The sequence below is a fragment of the Beta vulgaris genome, chromosome 9 (genome assembly GCF_026745355.1).
Source record: "Beta vulgaris subsp. vulgaris cultivar EL10 chromosome 9, EL10.2, whole genome shotgun sequence".
Lineage (NCBI taxonomy): Eukaryota > Viridiplantae > Streptophyta > Magnoliopsida > Caryophyllales > Amaranthaceae > Beta > Beta vulgaris.
Window position 1 is genome coordinate 26,567,062 of NC_079210.1, and position 13,699 is coordinate 26,580,760.

Consider the following 13,699-nt stretch of genomic DNA (forward strand, 5'->3'; position numbering starts at 1 on the left):
GAAGCATCTAAAGGGCGCCAAAGGAGATAGAGAAAGTTTGTTTTATGTTTGAAAGTTGGTAGTTGGAACATTTAATGCAAGAAAGTAAAGGAAGAGGAATTGGCAGTTGAATGAAGAAATCCCAAAATCTAGGGTTTTTTTTCCCAAAAAACGCACCAAATTCTTTAAAGATTCAAACAAAGGGGGATTTTTTTTTACAACGAAGAACAATTTCTGGAAGGCGAGTTCGAATTGCAAGGTATGTAACAGTAATTTCTCTTCTGAACAATTTTTTCCATGTTAAATGCGTAATTTTTATGATTTCCTGTTAAATGAACAATTGTTAGGGTTTTCAATCTCGTTATTATGGCCTGTAAATTGATTGTGGGGTTTATTTTGGTGTAATGATTTTGTAGGGTTTGGGGTATTATCTCTGAAAATGGTTGCGATTTGGTTAACTATTCACTATGAACACAATGGTTATGATATAAGAGTAAAAGAAACTGATCAGTATAGCTTCATGTGTTTGCTACAAGACTTAGAACAGGAAGCTCATAAGCAAAATGTCATACCTGCAAAAAATCCTGTTATTAAGTACTATCCACCTGGGATTCAACAGTTAGTTGAGGTTACTTGTGATGTGCATCTTATTAGGATGTTTAGTTTGTTTCAAAATAAAATGGAGATAGATTTATACATAACAAACTTAGAGGTTCCTTCTAGTTATGTTGAGAGTTACCACAAACTGAAAGCATACAAGGAACAGAAAGAAAAGGAAAAATTGGAGAGGCAAAGAAAGTGGGCTGAGAGTCAAGAAAGGCTGAGAAAAATGATGGAGGAGCAAGAACTGTTTAGACAACAGAGAGAGAGGGAGGATGCAGAGAGAAGACAAAAAGAGGAAGAAGAAAAAAGGAGGGAGGCAGAAGAAAAAAGGAGGAATAGGTCATAGATATAGAGCCTTTGGCTACAGAGGTACCTGTGTTTGATGAGGGGATCTCAAGGAAGGAGTGGACTATGTTTTGTAAGTCCTGAGAAACAGAAGAAGTGGCTCAGTCCCAAGAAAGTTGTTCAGGACCAGCAGGTAGAACAAGGTCTAAGCCCAATCCATTTGTTGCTTCCCCCCCAGGCCCCAGTTCACAGAATCCCAGGCCCAAAAGCAAACACCACCAAAAACAAAGGCCAGGAAGAAACTAACTCCAAAAAAAGCAGCAACAAAAAACCCCACCAAAACCCAGCCCAATGAAACCCAACCAACTGAGCCCACCCCAACCCAACCAACTGAGCCCACCCCAACCCAACCAAATGAGCCCACCCCAACCCAACCAACTGAGCCCACTGAAACTGAGCCCACCCAAACCCAGCCCACCCAAACCCAGCCCACTGAAACTGAGCCCACTCAAACAACAGAATCACAAAACCCTAGGACCAGAAGGGTCCCAAAGACACAGCTAAAGGGGGGGTACATTTCAACCATCAGAAAGAAAGCAACACAGACAAACTGAGCCTCAACAAACTGCAGAAGAAGAAATAGGCAGGCAGCAAGATGATGATGATGATGTGCATGAGGGGTTTCCTGATTTAGCTGATGAGGTTGAAAATGAGAGTTATTTGCACAAGGTTTATAGAAATGGGAAGTTGTTTACTGAACAACCATTTGGTCAAATAGAGCTACAACAATGGCTATTTTCTTAGATAAGGAGCATATGGTGCAAGCAGTTAGGGATTTTTCTGTGCAAGTAGGGGCTGATTTGGTCAGGCTGAAAGTTGATGCAAAGAGATACACTGTGGTATGTGCAAACCAAGATTGTGGCTGGAGATTGCATGCCTCAGTCTTGCCTGATAAAGTGACATGGGCAATTAAATCTCTAAGTGAGCCACATTCTTGTCACAGACTTGAACATAACCCTATGGCTGGTATTAAGTGGCTTGCAGGGAAGATTTTGGATCAGGTGAGGGCTAACTTTGAAGTACCCTGTCAGTCCCTTGTTGATTTGGTGTTGGATAAATATGGGGTAACTGTACCCAAGTCCACTATGTATAAGGCTAGGGCTGAGGCTGTGAAAGAGATCCAAGGAGCACATGATGAGTCTTATGGGCATCTGCACATTATGTTTGCTCATTAAGGAGAACAACCCTGAATCCTTTGCCTTCATCAGTTGGATTAATGAAGGCCCTGCTAATCCACTAACATTTAAGAGGATTTATGTTAGTTTTGATGCTATGTTCAAGGGGTTTATGAAAGGATGCAGACCACTAATTGGCATTGATGGTTGCCATTTGAAAGGGCTTCAATGGATGCTTGCTATCTGCAATAGCCCTAGATGGAAACCAACAAATTTTCCATTAGCATATGCAGTGGTTAGTGAGGAGAGTTCAGACAACTGGGACTACTTCTTCAGGTCTTTGAGGCTAACATTGGCAACAGCAGAGAGAATGATGGACTTTTATGAGTGACAGAATGAAGGTACTTTTTTCATTATTTATCATGTATCATCAAGATGCTTGCTATTCCTAATCTGTTGCTATGCCTAATCTGTTGCTATATTGATCAGGGGGTTGAAGCTTCATTGAAGGCAAGTTTCCCAAATTCTTCCAGAAGAATTTGTTGTAGACACTTGTTCAAAAATTTAGTGTAAGTACTGTGGTCCTACACTTATGTAATTAAGTTTTTAGGCCCACCTATTGACTTCTGTTTTATGATGCAGGGAAAGTATGGTGGCCCATATTTTGAGGCCTACTTCTGGCAAGCTGCTGATGCCTACAATGGGTGGGTCTTCAACAGAGCAATGAGTGAAATCAGGAAGCTTGATGTTGAAGCTTATGAGTATCTTATGAAGATACCATTGAAGTTATGGGCCAGGCATAAATTTGACACCACCCTTTGCTGTGATGATAATACCAACAACTTCACAGAATCATTTAATGCCACCTTGGGCCTTGATAGAGTTAGGCCTATTTTGGGAATGCTGGAAGGTATGACTACCTAGCTTCTAATTTTAAAAAATTTTATTTCAGCCTTGAATTAACATCAATCATGTGCCTTGTATTGTAGCCATTAGAAGAAGTTGCATGGTTAGAATAGCAACCAGGCAGGCAGCATGTGGAAGAATGGCCAGCACATGAACTCACCCCTTATGCCAAGGAGCAGCTAAGGAAAAATTCAGAGGATGCTAGAGGCTGCCAGTTGCATATGTCTGGCAAAGGGAAGTGGGAGGTTGTTGAGGGCAAGACATCATTCCCTTTGGATATGAATGGCATGTCTTGCATGTGTGGAAGGTGGCAAATGACTGGGATACCTTGCAAGCATGCTTGTAGGGTTATCAACAACAGCAGGCTCAACCCTTCCCCATTTGTCTCCAATTACTACACATCTGCCACATACAAGCTGACCTATGAGCTCAACATTGCACCCATGCCTGATCCCTCTCAATGGGCACCTGCAGAAGTCCCTAATATTGCACCACCTAGGGTGAAAAGGACTGTTGGCAGACCACCAAGAAATAGAAAGAGGCAGCCTGGTGAGCAAAGGAAGGGGAAGAGGTCTGTCACCATCAGGTGTACAAAGTGCAATGAGCTTGGACATAACAAGAGGAGTTGCATGGGAGGTTTGACAGCAGCTCAAGAGAAGGCAGCTGGTCGAGGAAGAAAGAGGAAGAGTGCAGGTGTGGAGGAGGGTGTCTCAACACAGCCAACTGTTCAAAGTGAAGGAGGTGACAAGAAAAAGGGAAGAAAAACAAAGAAGCCAAAGTACACAACCGCAAGCTCTTCACAACCAACTTAAGCTTCTGTTTTTGGTTCTTTTATTAGACAATTTGAAAGTGTTTTAAGCTTGGTTTACAAACTTATGTAATTAACAACTTAGGGCAGTTTTTTGGGTTACTTGTGATGTTTATTTAACATAATTTGTGAACATCAACTTAGGCCAGTTTTTGGAAGCAAGAAATGTTATATAATTAACCTCAATTGATGGCACTTTTTGGAGATATATACATTGGAAATTTCGCACAAATTTGCAACAAAACAACTGTTCTTTCATTCATTTCAGTTCATAGCAAGCAAACATTACATCTTTGGGGCTACAAAACAACTTCCACCCAACAAAAACCAGCACTCTTACATCTTAATTAGCACAATAATAATCACAATAAATAACCCCCATCCAATTAACCTAATGAGAAAAGTCAACTCATCAATCTTCTTCACTAAATCATACAAGGTCTTCAGGACTTTGTCTTCACCACATTCACCCAATTTCCCCTGCAATTTTGATAATCCCACTTCAGATACTTTTGGGGTTGCCCAAAAATAGTGGTTGTCACAAGGTACACACTTGTAGTATAATTTGTTAGGGTTGTCTCTGGATTCAGAAACGCGAAGTTCCATCTTCTTCCTACACTTGCTGCATCTTCTCGCTTCATACACAAGAGCTTCCACAATTTGACCAACAATTTCAGAAGAGGACGACATTTTAGGGCTTGCAATTTTTTCGAAGAACAGAGCAAAGAAGAGAGAGGAAGAGAGAATTGGGGAAATTCTCTGAAAATTAGGTTTAAAGAGGTTGAAGATGAATAACAAACATATTTGGGCCCCATTTAAACTTTCTCTATCTCCTTTGGCGCCCTTTAGATGCTTCAGTTAACGTCTGTCAACCTGCCGTGAGTAGTAAGGGTATTTGAGACACAAACTCAAACCTCAGGGGTATCTGAGGAATTCCCCAAATGTGGGGGGTAATTTGGGAATTACGTCAAACCTCAGGGGTACCTGAGGAAATTTCCCTTCTTTTTATTTCTGCAAAAAGTTTGAAAATCTCCACAACTACAATTCACCCCCCCTCTTGTAGTTGTTTAAGTGTTCGTACTCGACTAACAATTGGTATCAGAGCCTGGTTCCTCCAAAATCAGTTAACACTAAGGAGTTAGTTTCTGGAAATGATGAACACATCTGGAGAAAGATTGGAAGAAGGTTACTCAACTCAGCGTCCACCCATTGCTGCAGTTCTTTCCAAAACTGCAATAATTTAAAGCTGCCAGGGTTATATTCCCATCCCTCTCACCCTCACACGTCATTTTCATCTTTCTCACCCTCACACACCATTTTCACTTATCTCATGTTCTCACCTCACTTCGCCTCTCTCAATTCTCGCCGGCGTTGCCTCTCACCTCTCTCATCCTCCCAAATCACGTTATCTATCTCATCCTCGCAATTCTCGCCTCGTTCTTTATCTTCCTCTGCTTGCCTCGTTCTGTATCTTCCTCACCGACGTCTTTAAAAAAATTGGCGGTTTGTTCTTCACCTGCTCGCCGGTGTTGGCTCATCTCGAGATTTTCTCGTCGTCGTTTCAAGATGGCGAAGGAATGCACTTTAATCGTCGTTGTTTTTCGGCTTTGGTTTCTTCTCCCTCGATTTTGTCCTCACCATGGTGAAGCCACGTAGCTTTTCGGCCTTCGACGAAGCCCGTCTCTAGATATCTATTTCTTTTTTCAATTTTTTTTTTCATTTTTTTAAGATCTGTTTGTTGCTTTTTTTTCGTTTTAGATCGTTTTTTTGTCGATTTTTTTAGATCTGTTTGCTGTGTTTGTTTTTGTTTTAGGTGCTGTTTTTTCGTTGCTTTTTAATTTTTCTTAGATTGTTTTTTTCCTTTTTTTAGATTGTTTTTTCGCTGCTTTTTTATTTTATTCTTTTGTAATATTGATGTAATTAGATTTTTCATCTTTATATATTAATCAGATTCATATTTCATTTTATCTTCAGTTTTTTTGCTAATTTGGTGGATAGTGAAGTGAATGGGTTAGTTGTCTGGTTTTAATATTTCAAAATTAATTGGCAAATGAAAAAAAAAATTACCTGTACCAGGACATATTGATGCGGTTTTGGCTAGAAACTGCAATAATATACTTGATTTCACTACTACAAAGAAGGGTAAACATAACACCCCTAAATTAACTCTTATTTAAGCAACCGTTATGTAAACTCTAAATTTAACGTTTTAACCATAGAACTATTATCTTAGGTTGTATTGATAATATATCACTTAACACTTATCCTTAATGTGTGTTATCTTTGCTATGAAATTATTATGTGATGCTTTATATTTTTATGAAAATAATAATAACTGTTATCTTTGCTTATTATTAATAATAATAAATATGTTTTTCAAAAAACCTAATAATTAATTTGTCAAAATAATTAAATTGAAAAAAAAACTATCATGGCTAAAATTAGGAGCACTCACTACGTCTCCTTGAATTTTTACTCTAAATCCGCCCTTTTTAACCTCTAAGTTGTTGTAAACCCTTTTTCTTCCTTATGAACGATTTCCTACTGGTAGAGCAAAGGTTATTTGGTTGTTGTAACTCGTACCCTTCGTTACCCTCACGGTTTCTACCTCCGGTTCCCCCCTCGAGGTGTTACCTCCGGCTCTCATCTTTGACGATTTTTTACCCGTCACACCACAATTCTATTGCAGCAGACAACATCGAAATATTCATCAAAATTCGCAATTCCAATCTACCTAACAAATTGTTTTGGGAGAAACCGACTACTACATCACAATTCGCAATTTCATAACAGGTAATTCTTAATTTTCAAGTTGAAATTTTCGAGAGAGATGGCCAGGCACATTAGTTTTTGAACCTTTTTCATAGTTGGGAAGAGGGAAAGATTTTAAATCAATTCTCTTGTTTCTTGGATTGGTAGTAGTTACTAATGTTTTTCATGGTATCAAGCGTTGACATGGAGAAAATGATGGGTTTCTTCTTGTCTTCTAAAAATCTCTGTTGGATTTTTTTTTTTAAAAAAACCCATATATATTGAGTATTGGATACAAGTTAGCTTTATAATATTATGCATTTAATGGATTTTTTTTGTATTTACGCGTGCTCATATCTTTATCATTATATAGTAACTCCTGAATAGCTGGATGAAAGTGCGTGAACCATCTCCGTGCTTCTGTAAAGGGAGAGTAAACAAATTGGTCGGCCCCAGGTGCAGTATTATTAAATTTTGGATCAAAAATATTGATGCCTGAAACCACCCTATATAGTCCTAGAAGAGTGTATGCTGCATGGCTTTCATACTGGTCAGGTCTATCTTTGTTGCATAATGACAAACTCCATATTGGTATTTGATAAAATTGCTTTATGCTTTTTAGTATGCTGATCATATTCTTACATTAGAAATTTCAATACTAAATGGAGAATGATCTATGTTTGAGCTTCCTGCAATTTCTTGATATGTGCTTGTGATGATGAAATCTGACATGAAAAATGGTACTTCGGATCCTTCTGTCTCTAGTTGACATCTTAATCTTCATACTTTGTCTTATCTAAGGCATGTGCTATTGTGGCCTATCACGAAAAACAGTTAACTTCAGAATGAAGGTATACTTTATTCTTACTATGGTTGTTGAGTTATGAAATTATGTTACCAGTGTTACTCCAAGCTTGTTTGCCATGAGTGATGCAACTAGATTTCCGTCTGTATAATTTACAATTATAATGTCCGACTTTCCTTCCATAAGCTCAAGGATTTTTGTTCTGGTGTCCTGGTGTCATATAAAAAATAATTATGATGAACTAGAGTAAATATAATGATCCTAAAACTTAACAAGTCTATTGGTAATTCAATTGGTACATGCCTGGGTAAACAATTGATTCCAGTTCTTGATTGCACTTGGTTCCTTGAGAATTTGGAATTAGCCTAGTAACCTATATACACAACACCAATCAGCTGTAGTTTAATGGCTTTATAAATTGAGATGAAGTGATGATATCAATCTATTGAGTACCCCACCACTAGAATTTGGGGCTTTACATTAAGCCCTTGATTCTTGTATCTGATGAGTCATTCCTCTTCCAGTGCTCTAACTTAATATAAACCACCAGCAACAGCATAATAATATGATCACATTTCATGTACTTCGTCTTCTTTTGCAGGCTGTTATAACCCAAACATATACCTTTCCCCTAGTAACTGGCAAGCCAAGAACATTTGCTTAGCCAAAGTAACTGTTTACAGATAATATCACAAAACTCAAGATCGTTGGAAGCGTGCCAAAGAATTTCTCCACGCTTACTGGGTCTGGTGCTTGGAGCACCTCAGATAGAGAACTTCTCAAAAGTGCCTTGAGATCATGCAGATGTTTCACAAAGTTTTCCCGTTTCAATGTGTGGGATAGCAATCAAACATTGGATTCGTAGTTAGAAGATAAAAAAACCGGTTTCTAAATGCTTTACTTAATATAGTAACTGTTGTTTTTAGGATTAAGTGATCAATATGACACGAACCATAGCTATGGTGATCGAGCAGCACCAACTAGAGTGGGTATAGAGGGAAACATAAACATTTTAGTGTTGGTCGCTTGGTGCACCCAATGACATTATTAAAAGTTTTTATCATTTCTTCACTTGTTCAGCCACTTTCAAAACCCTCCCATCTACTTTCTACTCTTCACCTAGGCTAATCATTTGCCTAAAATTAGAAAAGTTCACCATAACTTGTCAGAATTTTATTCATATGTCATTGGCTGCACAACCTATACACCCACATTTGTTGGTGTTGCTCCCTGCACTAAATCCATAGTTGTTCTATCGACAAATTTTTCCTTATAATGTAGATGCTTCAATTCAATTCATATCGTGACTGAAGATGCATCTTCATCACCACCAAGGGGTGAGGGATATAAGTGATAATGAGATTCATTGGCCAAACACATAAATTTGTTAGTGAAAATACATGACTGAGGAACTTAATTCACATGGACCATTTCATGTAATATTACAAACTTATTGTTGTCGCTTGATTTATAATCTAGTGCCAAGAAAGCATTAGGCATTATATGAACCTTTGATCTTGCACATGTTATTACAATCTGGAACAACCATACAACTGATCTAGGACCTTTTTGAGCTTTTGCACCAACTCCTGATGGAAGTCTAACACTTGCCCACTGATGGCACTTATGTAAGCAAAGAACAGGGTATTTTTGGACTTCTGTAGTAGTAAAGCTGCTTTTTCTTATATGATATTTTACGAATACATTTTGATATACGTAGCTCCAAGTGGGCAAGCACCGTGTTGGTGTAATTTAAGGAGATGCAAAGTATGCAAGCTATGAGAGTTCTCAAAATCTATAGAAGATGTCGATTTCCCGTGAACGACAGAACATATAACTCCTCTTTTGATGTAGCGCATACGTTGAGATTACTCTGCTTTTGCTTGATGTCTATTTAGATGTTTAAAACAAACAGTTATACTGTGAAATTAGTATCCAATTGAATTAGTAATCTGTGTCTGTTATGCAACGATTGCTCTACACAAAATTATTCAAACAATGGGTGCCACAGAGTGGAAGTTTAATGATGTTTCCTGTCAAGTTGAAAAGGTTGAGGTAACACCATATTTAGGATTCAATTATGAAAGCGACATTACATGTGATTGTCAGCATGAGAACGATACTTGCCATGTTATAAAAATGTATTCTTACTTCATCCCAATTTTAAAGGCTTGTTTTATTTCATCTTTTAGTTACGATATAAGTTAGTAAACAGATCTGTATGCATTGTAGAGTGCTCAAGGGTTTAAGTCTCCCTAGTGTGCTTTCACTTGAACTAGTGAAGCTTCCTTATCTTCGTGAAATGTAAGAACTAGACTTCTGTTTTTTCATCTAAATTCTAGTATAAATATTTCGTTGTAATGCTTGCAGTGATTTTGCCTATAACTATCTATCTAGTGAAATACTTGTGGAGTGGACTTCGATGCACTTAAACTCTATGTAAGAATGTAAATATCTCTGGCATTTTGAGTATCTTGGAAGTTCGAATTTCACGAAGTCATGCAGGTGAAACTCATGCAGCTCTCTACTTGTGAATCGGTTGTCTGGAGAAATCCCAAAGGAGCTGGGGAATATCGCCAATCTCTCTGCCCTATATGTCTCAATTCTTCTTTCATTTACAACCTTGTCGGCTATATAAGGAGAAACTACCTCAAAACTCCTATAAATTTTTGACACAGTTGAAAACTCCACCATTTGTGTCTTTAGCATTAGTTTTGCCTGGCTGATGCAGTTCTATGTGTTTCTAGGAGTAATCTGCTTGAAACTACCTTTTATGATGCCAGTTTGCCCAAAGCTTTCCTGCATATTCATATTTATTCAAGTACCAATATGTTAATTCTCTTAATAATCTACCATCCATGTTTACAATTCTATAAAAATACTCTGAATGAGTTGAAACTGCCCTTAGATAAACATACCTCTAAGCTAGTGGTAAGATTTTGACTTAAATAAAGAGCATTTTCTTTCATTAAAAGTTTTGGTGGGTTTTTTTAAAAAAGAATTTCAAAAACGAGGGATGCTGTTGTGCAGACTGATGTCAATATGGGCAATTTTTGGCAAAAACTCTATAAATTTTTTTATGGCTTACTGGTTTCTCCATGAATCTTCTATTGTAGAACAATCAACTGATCAAGGAGTCATTGTCTTCTTTTCTGAGTAAATTGCTTCTTGGATTTCTTATCGTGTTGTTTATTTTTTTTCTTTTACGGAATATCGGGGACAATCAATTTAATGGCAAAGTTCCTGATGAGCTTGGGAACTTAATGACCTTGAAGATGTTGTAAGTACATCATTTCTATAACAGAGAATTTTTTTTTTTGCGGACATTCTATTTTTAACCAATAAATATTCTTGATACATCTGTTTAGAATTTAGATCATGTACTTTCTCTCTTTTGGTATGCATTTTAGAGTGCTGTCATCAAACCATTTAAGTGGAACACTACCTCAAACACTTGTGCACCTGAAGAATTTGACGGGTTTGTAAGTTTGCAACAATTGTAAACCATCTCCTAAGTACAACATTTTCTGCCTCATTTAGATGTCCCATTTACTTCTAATGCAGTCGGATTAATCATAGTAACTTCGATGGAGTTATACCAGATTATACAAAAGATTGGGAGCATCTTAACATATTGTAAGATTCTCGCTCATTGACCAAAAACAGCTGCTTTGTGGTGTTCTACTTGGGTGCTAATGTACTCACTCTGCATCTTTTCAGGGAAATGCATGTAAGTGGGCTTCAGGGGCCTATTGCATCAGGAATATCCTCTTTGAATGGACTAACTGAATTGTGAGTATATGGTTTATACTATGGCATCTTAACGCTGTGTTTTCAGTTATGTAATACCTTGAAGAATTTCTTAATTCACATGAGAATAAGTGACATCTATGGATCCACACAAAAATTTCTAGATCTATGCAATATGCCTGGCCTAGTACGACTGTATGTTAACCCCTTAAACTATAAAACCAAATGTTTATATAAATATTTTCTCATTATATTGCTCATTTTTGGATTTATAGTGTGCCGAGGAATTGCAACATTGCTGGAGAGTTTCCTGCGTACTTATGGAAAATGAAGTATATAAAAATGTTGTAAGTTATTGTTGTTAAAAATGGGAACTTATACTATGAACTCAATACACTTACATGTAAGGCAAGTCTGCTAGTCTTTGTGGCAAATACAGGTAACATTTTATAACACAGGAATATGGTTATGACATGCTTTTAACATACGACTTACCCCAGGGGTGGCAAATGCTGACTGATTGCAGTCAGAGATTTTTAGGTTTGCAGTGGATTTTTAGCTCTACTATGTTCATATCAAAGTAATTGGCCTCATCTGGCATTATTAGTCAAAACTTACCGATTGATTCATCACAACATTCTATGAGTTATAAGGTTGAAGTAGTGATAACATATTTTTGAAATTACTTTGCAAGATTAAGATAATTTAGTAGTATTTTACCATAAAATAATCTGGTAAAAGAGGAGGGAGGCCTGTTTTGTATATATATTATCCCAAAGAAAAATCTAAACCATAAAGTCTTGTTTAGCTTAGGTAGTGAGTGGTTTCCCTTGTACTAGGAAACATTTGCTTTTTGAACATTAGGTGGAGTATGATCACATAGGGGAGTTATTAACACGTACCATCGAAAAGATATCAAGAAGATTAAAAAGAATCTGGAAATCAGATGCAATCAAATAGAGGTATCTGACTTTCAATTCATTATTTTGATGCACAAATATATTCTTCATTGTCTATATTAAAGTATTTGTGATTTCTTGTGTATAGTGCCCTCGCCAACCGCTTGGTACTCTAGATTGAGGATATTATGTGTGTTGCTACATGCTTGAGATGGTACAGTTGAGACGACTAGTTATTCCAGATAAGGTACTTGAATATTAGTTATAATTTGGCTTTTTTAATTTCTATATGATTACGAATCTTGCAGACTCTAGATTTGTATCTATATTATATTATAGAGATGAAGAGTAGTTTGGGTAACTTAGTTGAAAACACTTGATTATTACTTTATATATGAATGATCTTGCTACAACTATGATAAAAAGAGTTCTGAAAATTAAGCATTGTTTAAAGTATATTCCCTCAACAAAGCAAGCAACAAAAGCATTGCTAGATCATGTACTAAGAAAGAGGATGTTAGGCTTTGGGTTAGGCCATTGAGGCCATGAACAAGAGCTTTCTCGAGGTATTTGGTCAGTGTTTTTTTCTCAAGTCTCTTATGGTCGTATGACCTAAAACAATTGTGTGCACCAATTAGGACTTATCGTGCTTGCATACTATTATTTTAGTCTCAATAGTAAATAACTACTCCCACTTCAAATATTGGGAAAAAATAAACATTCATCTTCTTATTTGTTTCCTTTTAATTTGTGCATGAATCAATTATAAAGTTTAAATATTTTTCAAGTTTTTATATATGAATACTTATTTTGTAATTACCTTTACTGTAGTACTATCAAGACATTGGTTCAACCTATTCTCAGGAGAAAATGGATGAACTTAGGGAGTTGTATTACATATGTCGGAGATCAACAGGAAGCACAAATGATGAATGAGTTCTAACTTTCCGCCTAATTTTTTTTTTTACCTTAATCCACTTTTGGACATACATTTTATTTTTGGATTTGGATATTGATATCATGTGGATGTGGCTATAGGCTAGATTTGATATTGTTTATGATTTAGATTAATATTGATATGTATATATAGTAGTTCTTTTTAGAAGTTTAGAATTATAAATATTAGTTCAATTATTTTGTGATATAAAGAATTTTGGAAGTTTGGAATATCATATTCAATTTATTGGTTGTAAGATCTTATGGATTGAGTATTAATTATACAACAGATACAGCACCTCCACTGTCCTGTAAAAAAAGGAATTGTACTGTACAACATTGTTGTGCTGCGTGCTGCAAATCATACTTCCAATATATGTGTGAAATGATAATTTTATTATTTTTTAAAAAAACTATCATAGATAACATTTATAGTCACAAATCTTCAATAGTACCCAGCTAACCTAAGAAAACTCCTTATATCAAACACCGTCATTGGTGTTGGCCACTCACTTATTGTATGAATCTTAGCACGATCTATCGAAACTCTCTTTTTTTAGATAACATGTCCTAAAAAGGCAACCTCATCCAACCAAAACTTGCACTTAGAGAGGTTGAATACAAAAAAAACAGTCAAGCTCAATTAGTTTGGTGCCCTCGTGAAACACGAGATTTTTGGTAATGTGTATGCCGAACTGACTAACTATGACAAAACAGAAGAATAATCTTAGGATGTTTAAGACCCAAGCTCAATAGATTAACTTTTAACCATTTCAATCCAAAACTGATGGTAGCTGTGGAT

At 36.6% G+C, this 13,699-nt stretch overlaps 3 protein-coding genes across 18 annotated transcripts; all 3 read left to right on the forward strand.

Moving 5' to 3' along the window:
- The first annotated feature begins 1,655 nt into the window (after nt 1-1,655).
- On the forward strand, nt 1,656-2,433 carry LOC130590184 (uncharacterized). The gene is made up of 2 exons (XM_057392214.1): nt 1,656-2,089; nt 2,136-2,433. Exons 1-2 carry the CDS (start codon nt 1,656-1,658, stop codon nt 2,431-2,433), a joined length of 732 nt encoding a protein of 243 aa, XP_057248197.1.
- A 4-nt stretch (nt 2,434-2,437) lies between these two features.
- Nucleotides 2,438-3,760, forward strand: LOC130590185 (uncharacterized). Its single transcript, XM_057392215.1, has 4 exons — nt 2,438-2,443; nt 2,532-2,552; nt 2,685-2,952; nt 3,069-3,760. The coding sequence occupies exons 1-4, from the start codon at nt 2,438-2,440 to the stop codon at nt 3,758-3,760; spliced, it is 987 nt and encodes a 328-aa protein (XP_057248198.1).
- Nucleotides 3,761-6,207: 2,447 nt separating this feature from the next.
- On the forward strand, nt 6,208-13,154 carry LOC104903443 (probable LRR receptor-like serine/threonine-protein kinase RFK1). Of its 16 annotated transcripts, none has more exons than XM_048636888.2 (8): nt 6,208-6,549; nt 6,881-6,963; nt 9,683-9,751; nt 9,818-10,794; nt 10,877-10,948; nt 11,033-11,104; nt 11,338-11,409; nt 12,793-13,154. In XM_048636888.2, exons 4-8 carry the CDS (start codon nt 10,691-10,693, stop codon nt 12,902-12,904), a joined length of 432 nt encoding a protein of 143 aa, XP_048492845.1. In that variant the 5' UTR covers nt 6,208-6,549; nt 6,881-6,963; nt 9,683-9,751; nt 9,818-10,690; the 3' UTR covers nt 12,905-13,154. The 16 variants fall into 16 exon arrangements, 6 of the variants coding, with proteins under 6 accessions (XP_048492845.1, XP_048492846.1, XP_048492847.1 ...); XM_048636889.2 differs by having other exon boundaries at nt 9,833-10,794; XR_007270097.2 differs by adding an exon at nt 12,110-12,208 and having other exon boundaries at nt 6,211-6,549; nt 6,881-10,592; nt 10,723-10,794; nt 11,338-12,024; nt 12,826-13,154.
- The last annotated feature ends 545 nt before the right edge of the window (nt 13,155-13,699 follow it).

Excerpts from the sequence above, each read along its gene's own strand:
- LOC130590184 (XM_057392214.1), top strand. The coding sequence starts at position 1,656 with ATGGCTATTTTCTTAGATAAGGAGCATATGGTGCAAGCAGTTAGGGAT. Across the intron at positions 2,090-2,135 it reads TATGGGCATCTGCACATTAT|TTGGATTAATGAAGGCCCTG; the intron begins GTTTGCTCATTA and ends TGCCTTCATCAG.
- LOC130590185 (XM_057392215.1), top strand. Across the intron at positions 2,553-2,684 it reads GGGTTGAAGCTTCATTGAAG|GGAAAGTATGGTGGCCCATA; the intron begins GCAAGTTTCCCA and ends TTTATGATGCAG. Across the intron at positions 2,953-3,068 it reads TATTTTGGGAATGCTGGAAG|GCAGGCAGCATGTGGAAGAA; the intron begins GTATGACTACCT and ends AATAGCAACCAG.
- LOC104903443 (XM_048636888.2), top strand. The coding sequence starts at position 10,691 with ATGTACTTTCTCTCTTTTGGTATGCATTTTAGAGTGCTGTCATCAAAC. Across the intron at positions 10,949-11,032 it reads TGGGAGCATCTTAACATATT|GGAAATGCATGTAAGTGGGC; the intron begins GTAAGATTCTCG and ends GCATCTTTTCAG. Across the intron at positions 11,410-12,792 it reads ATGAAGTATATAAAAATGTT|TACTATCAAGACATTGGTTC; the intron begins GTAAGTTATTGT and ends CCTTTACTGTAG.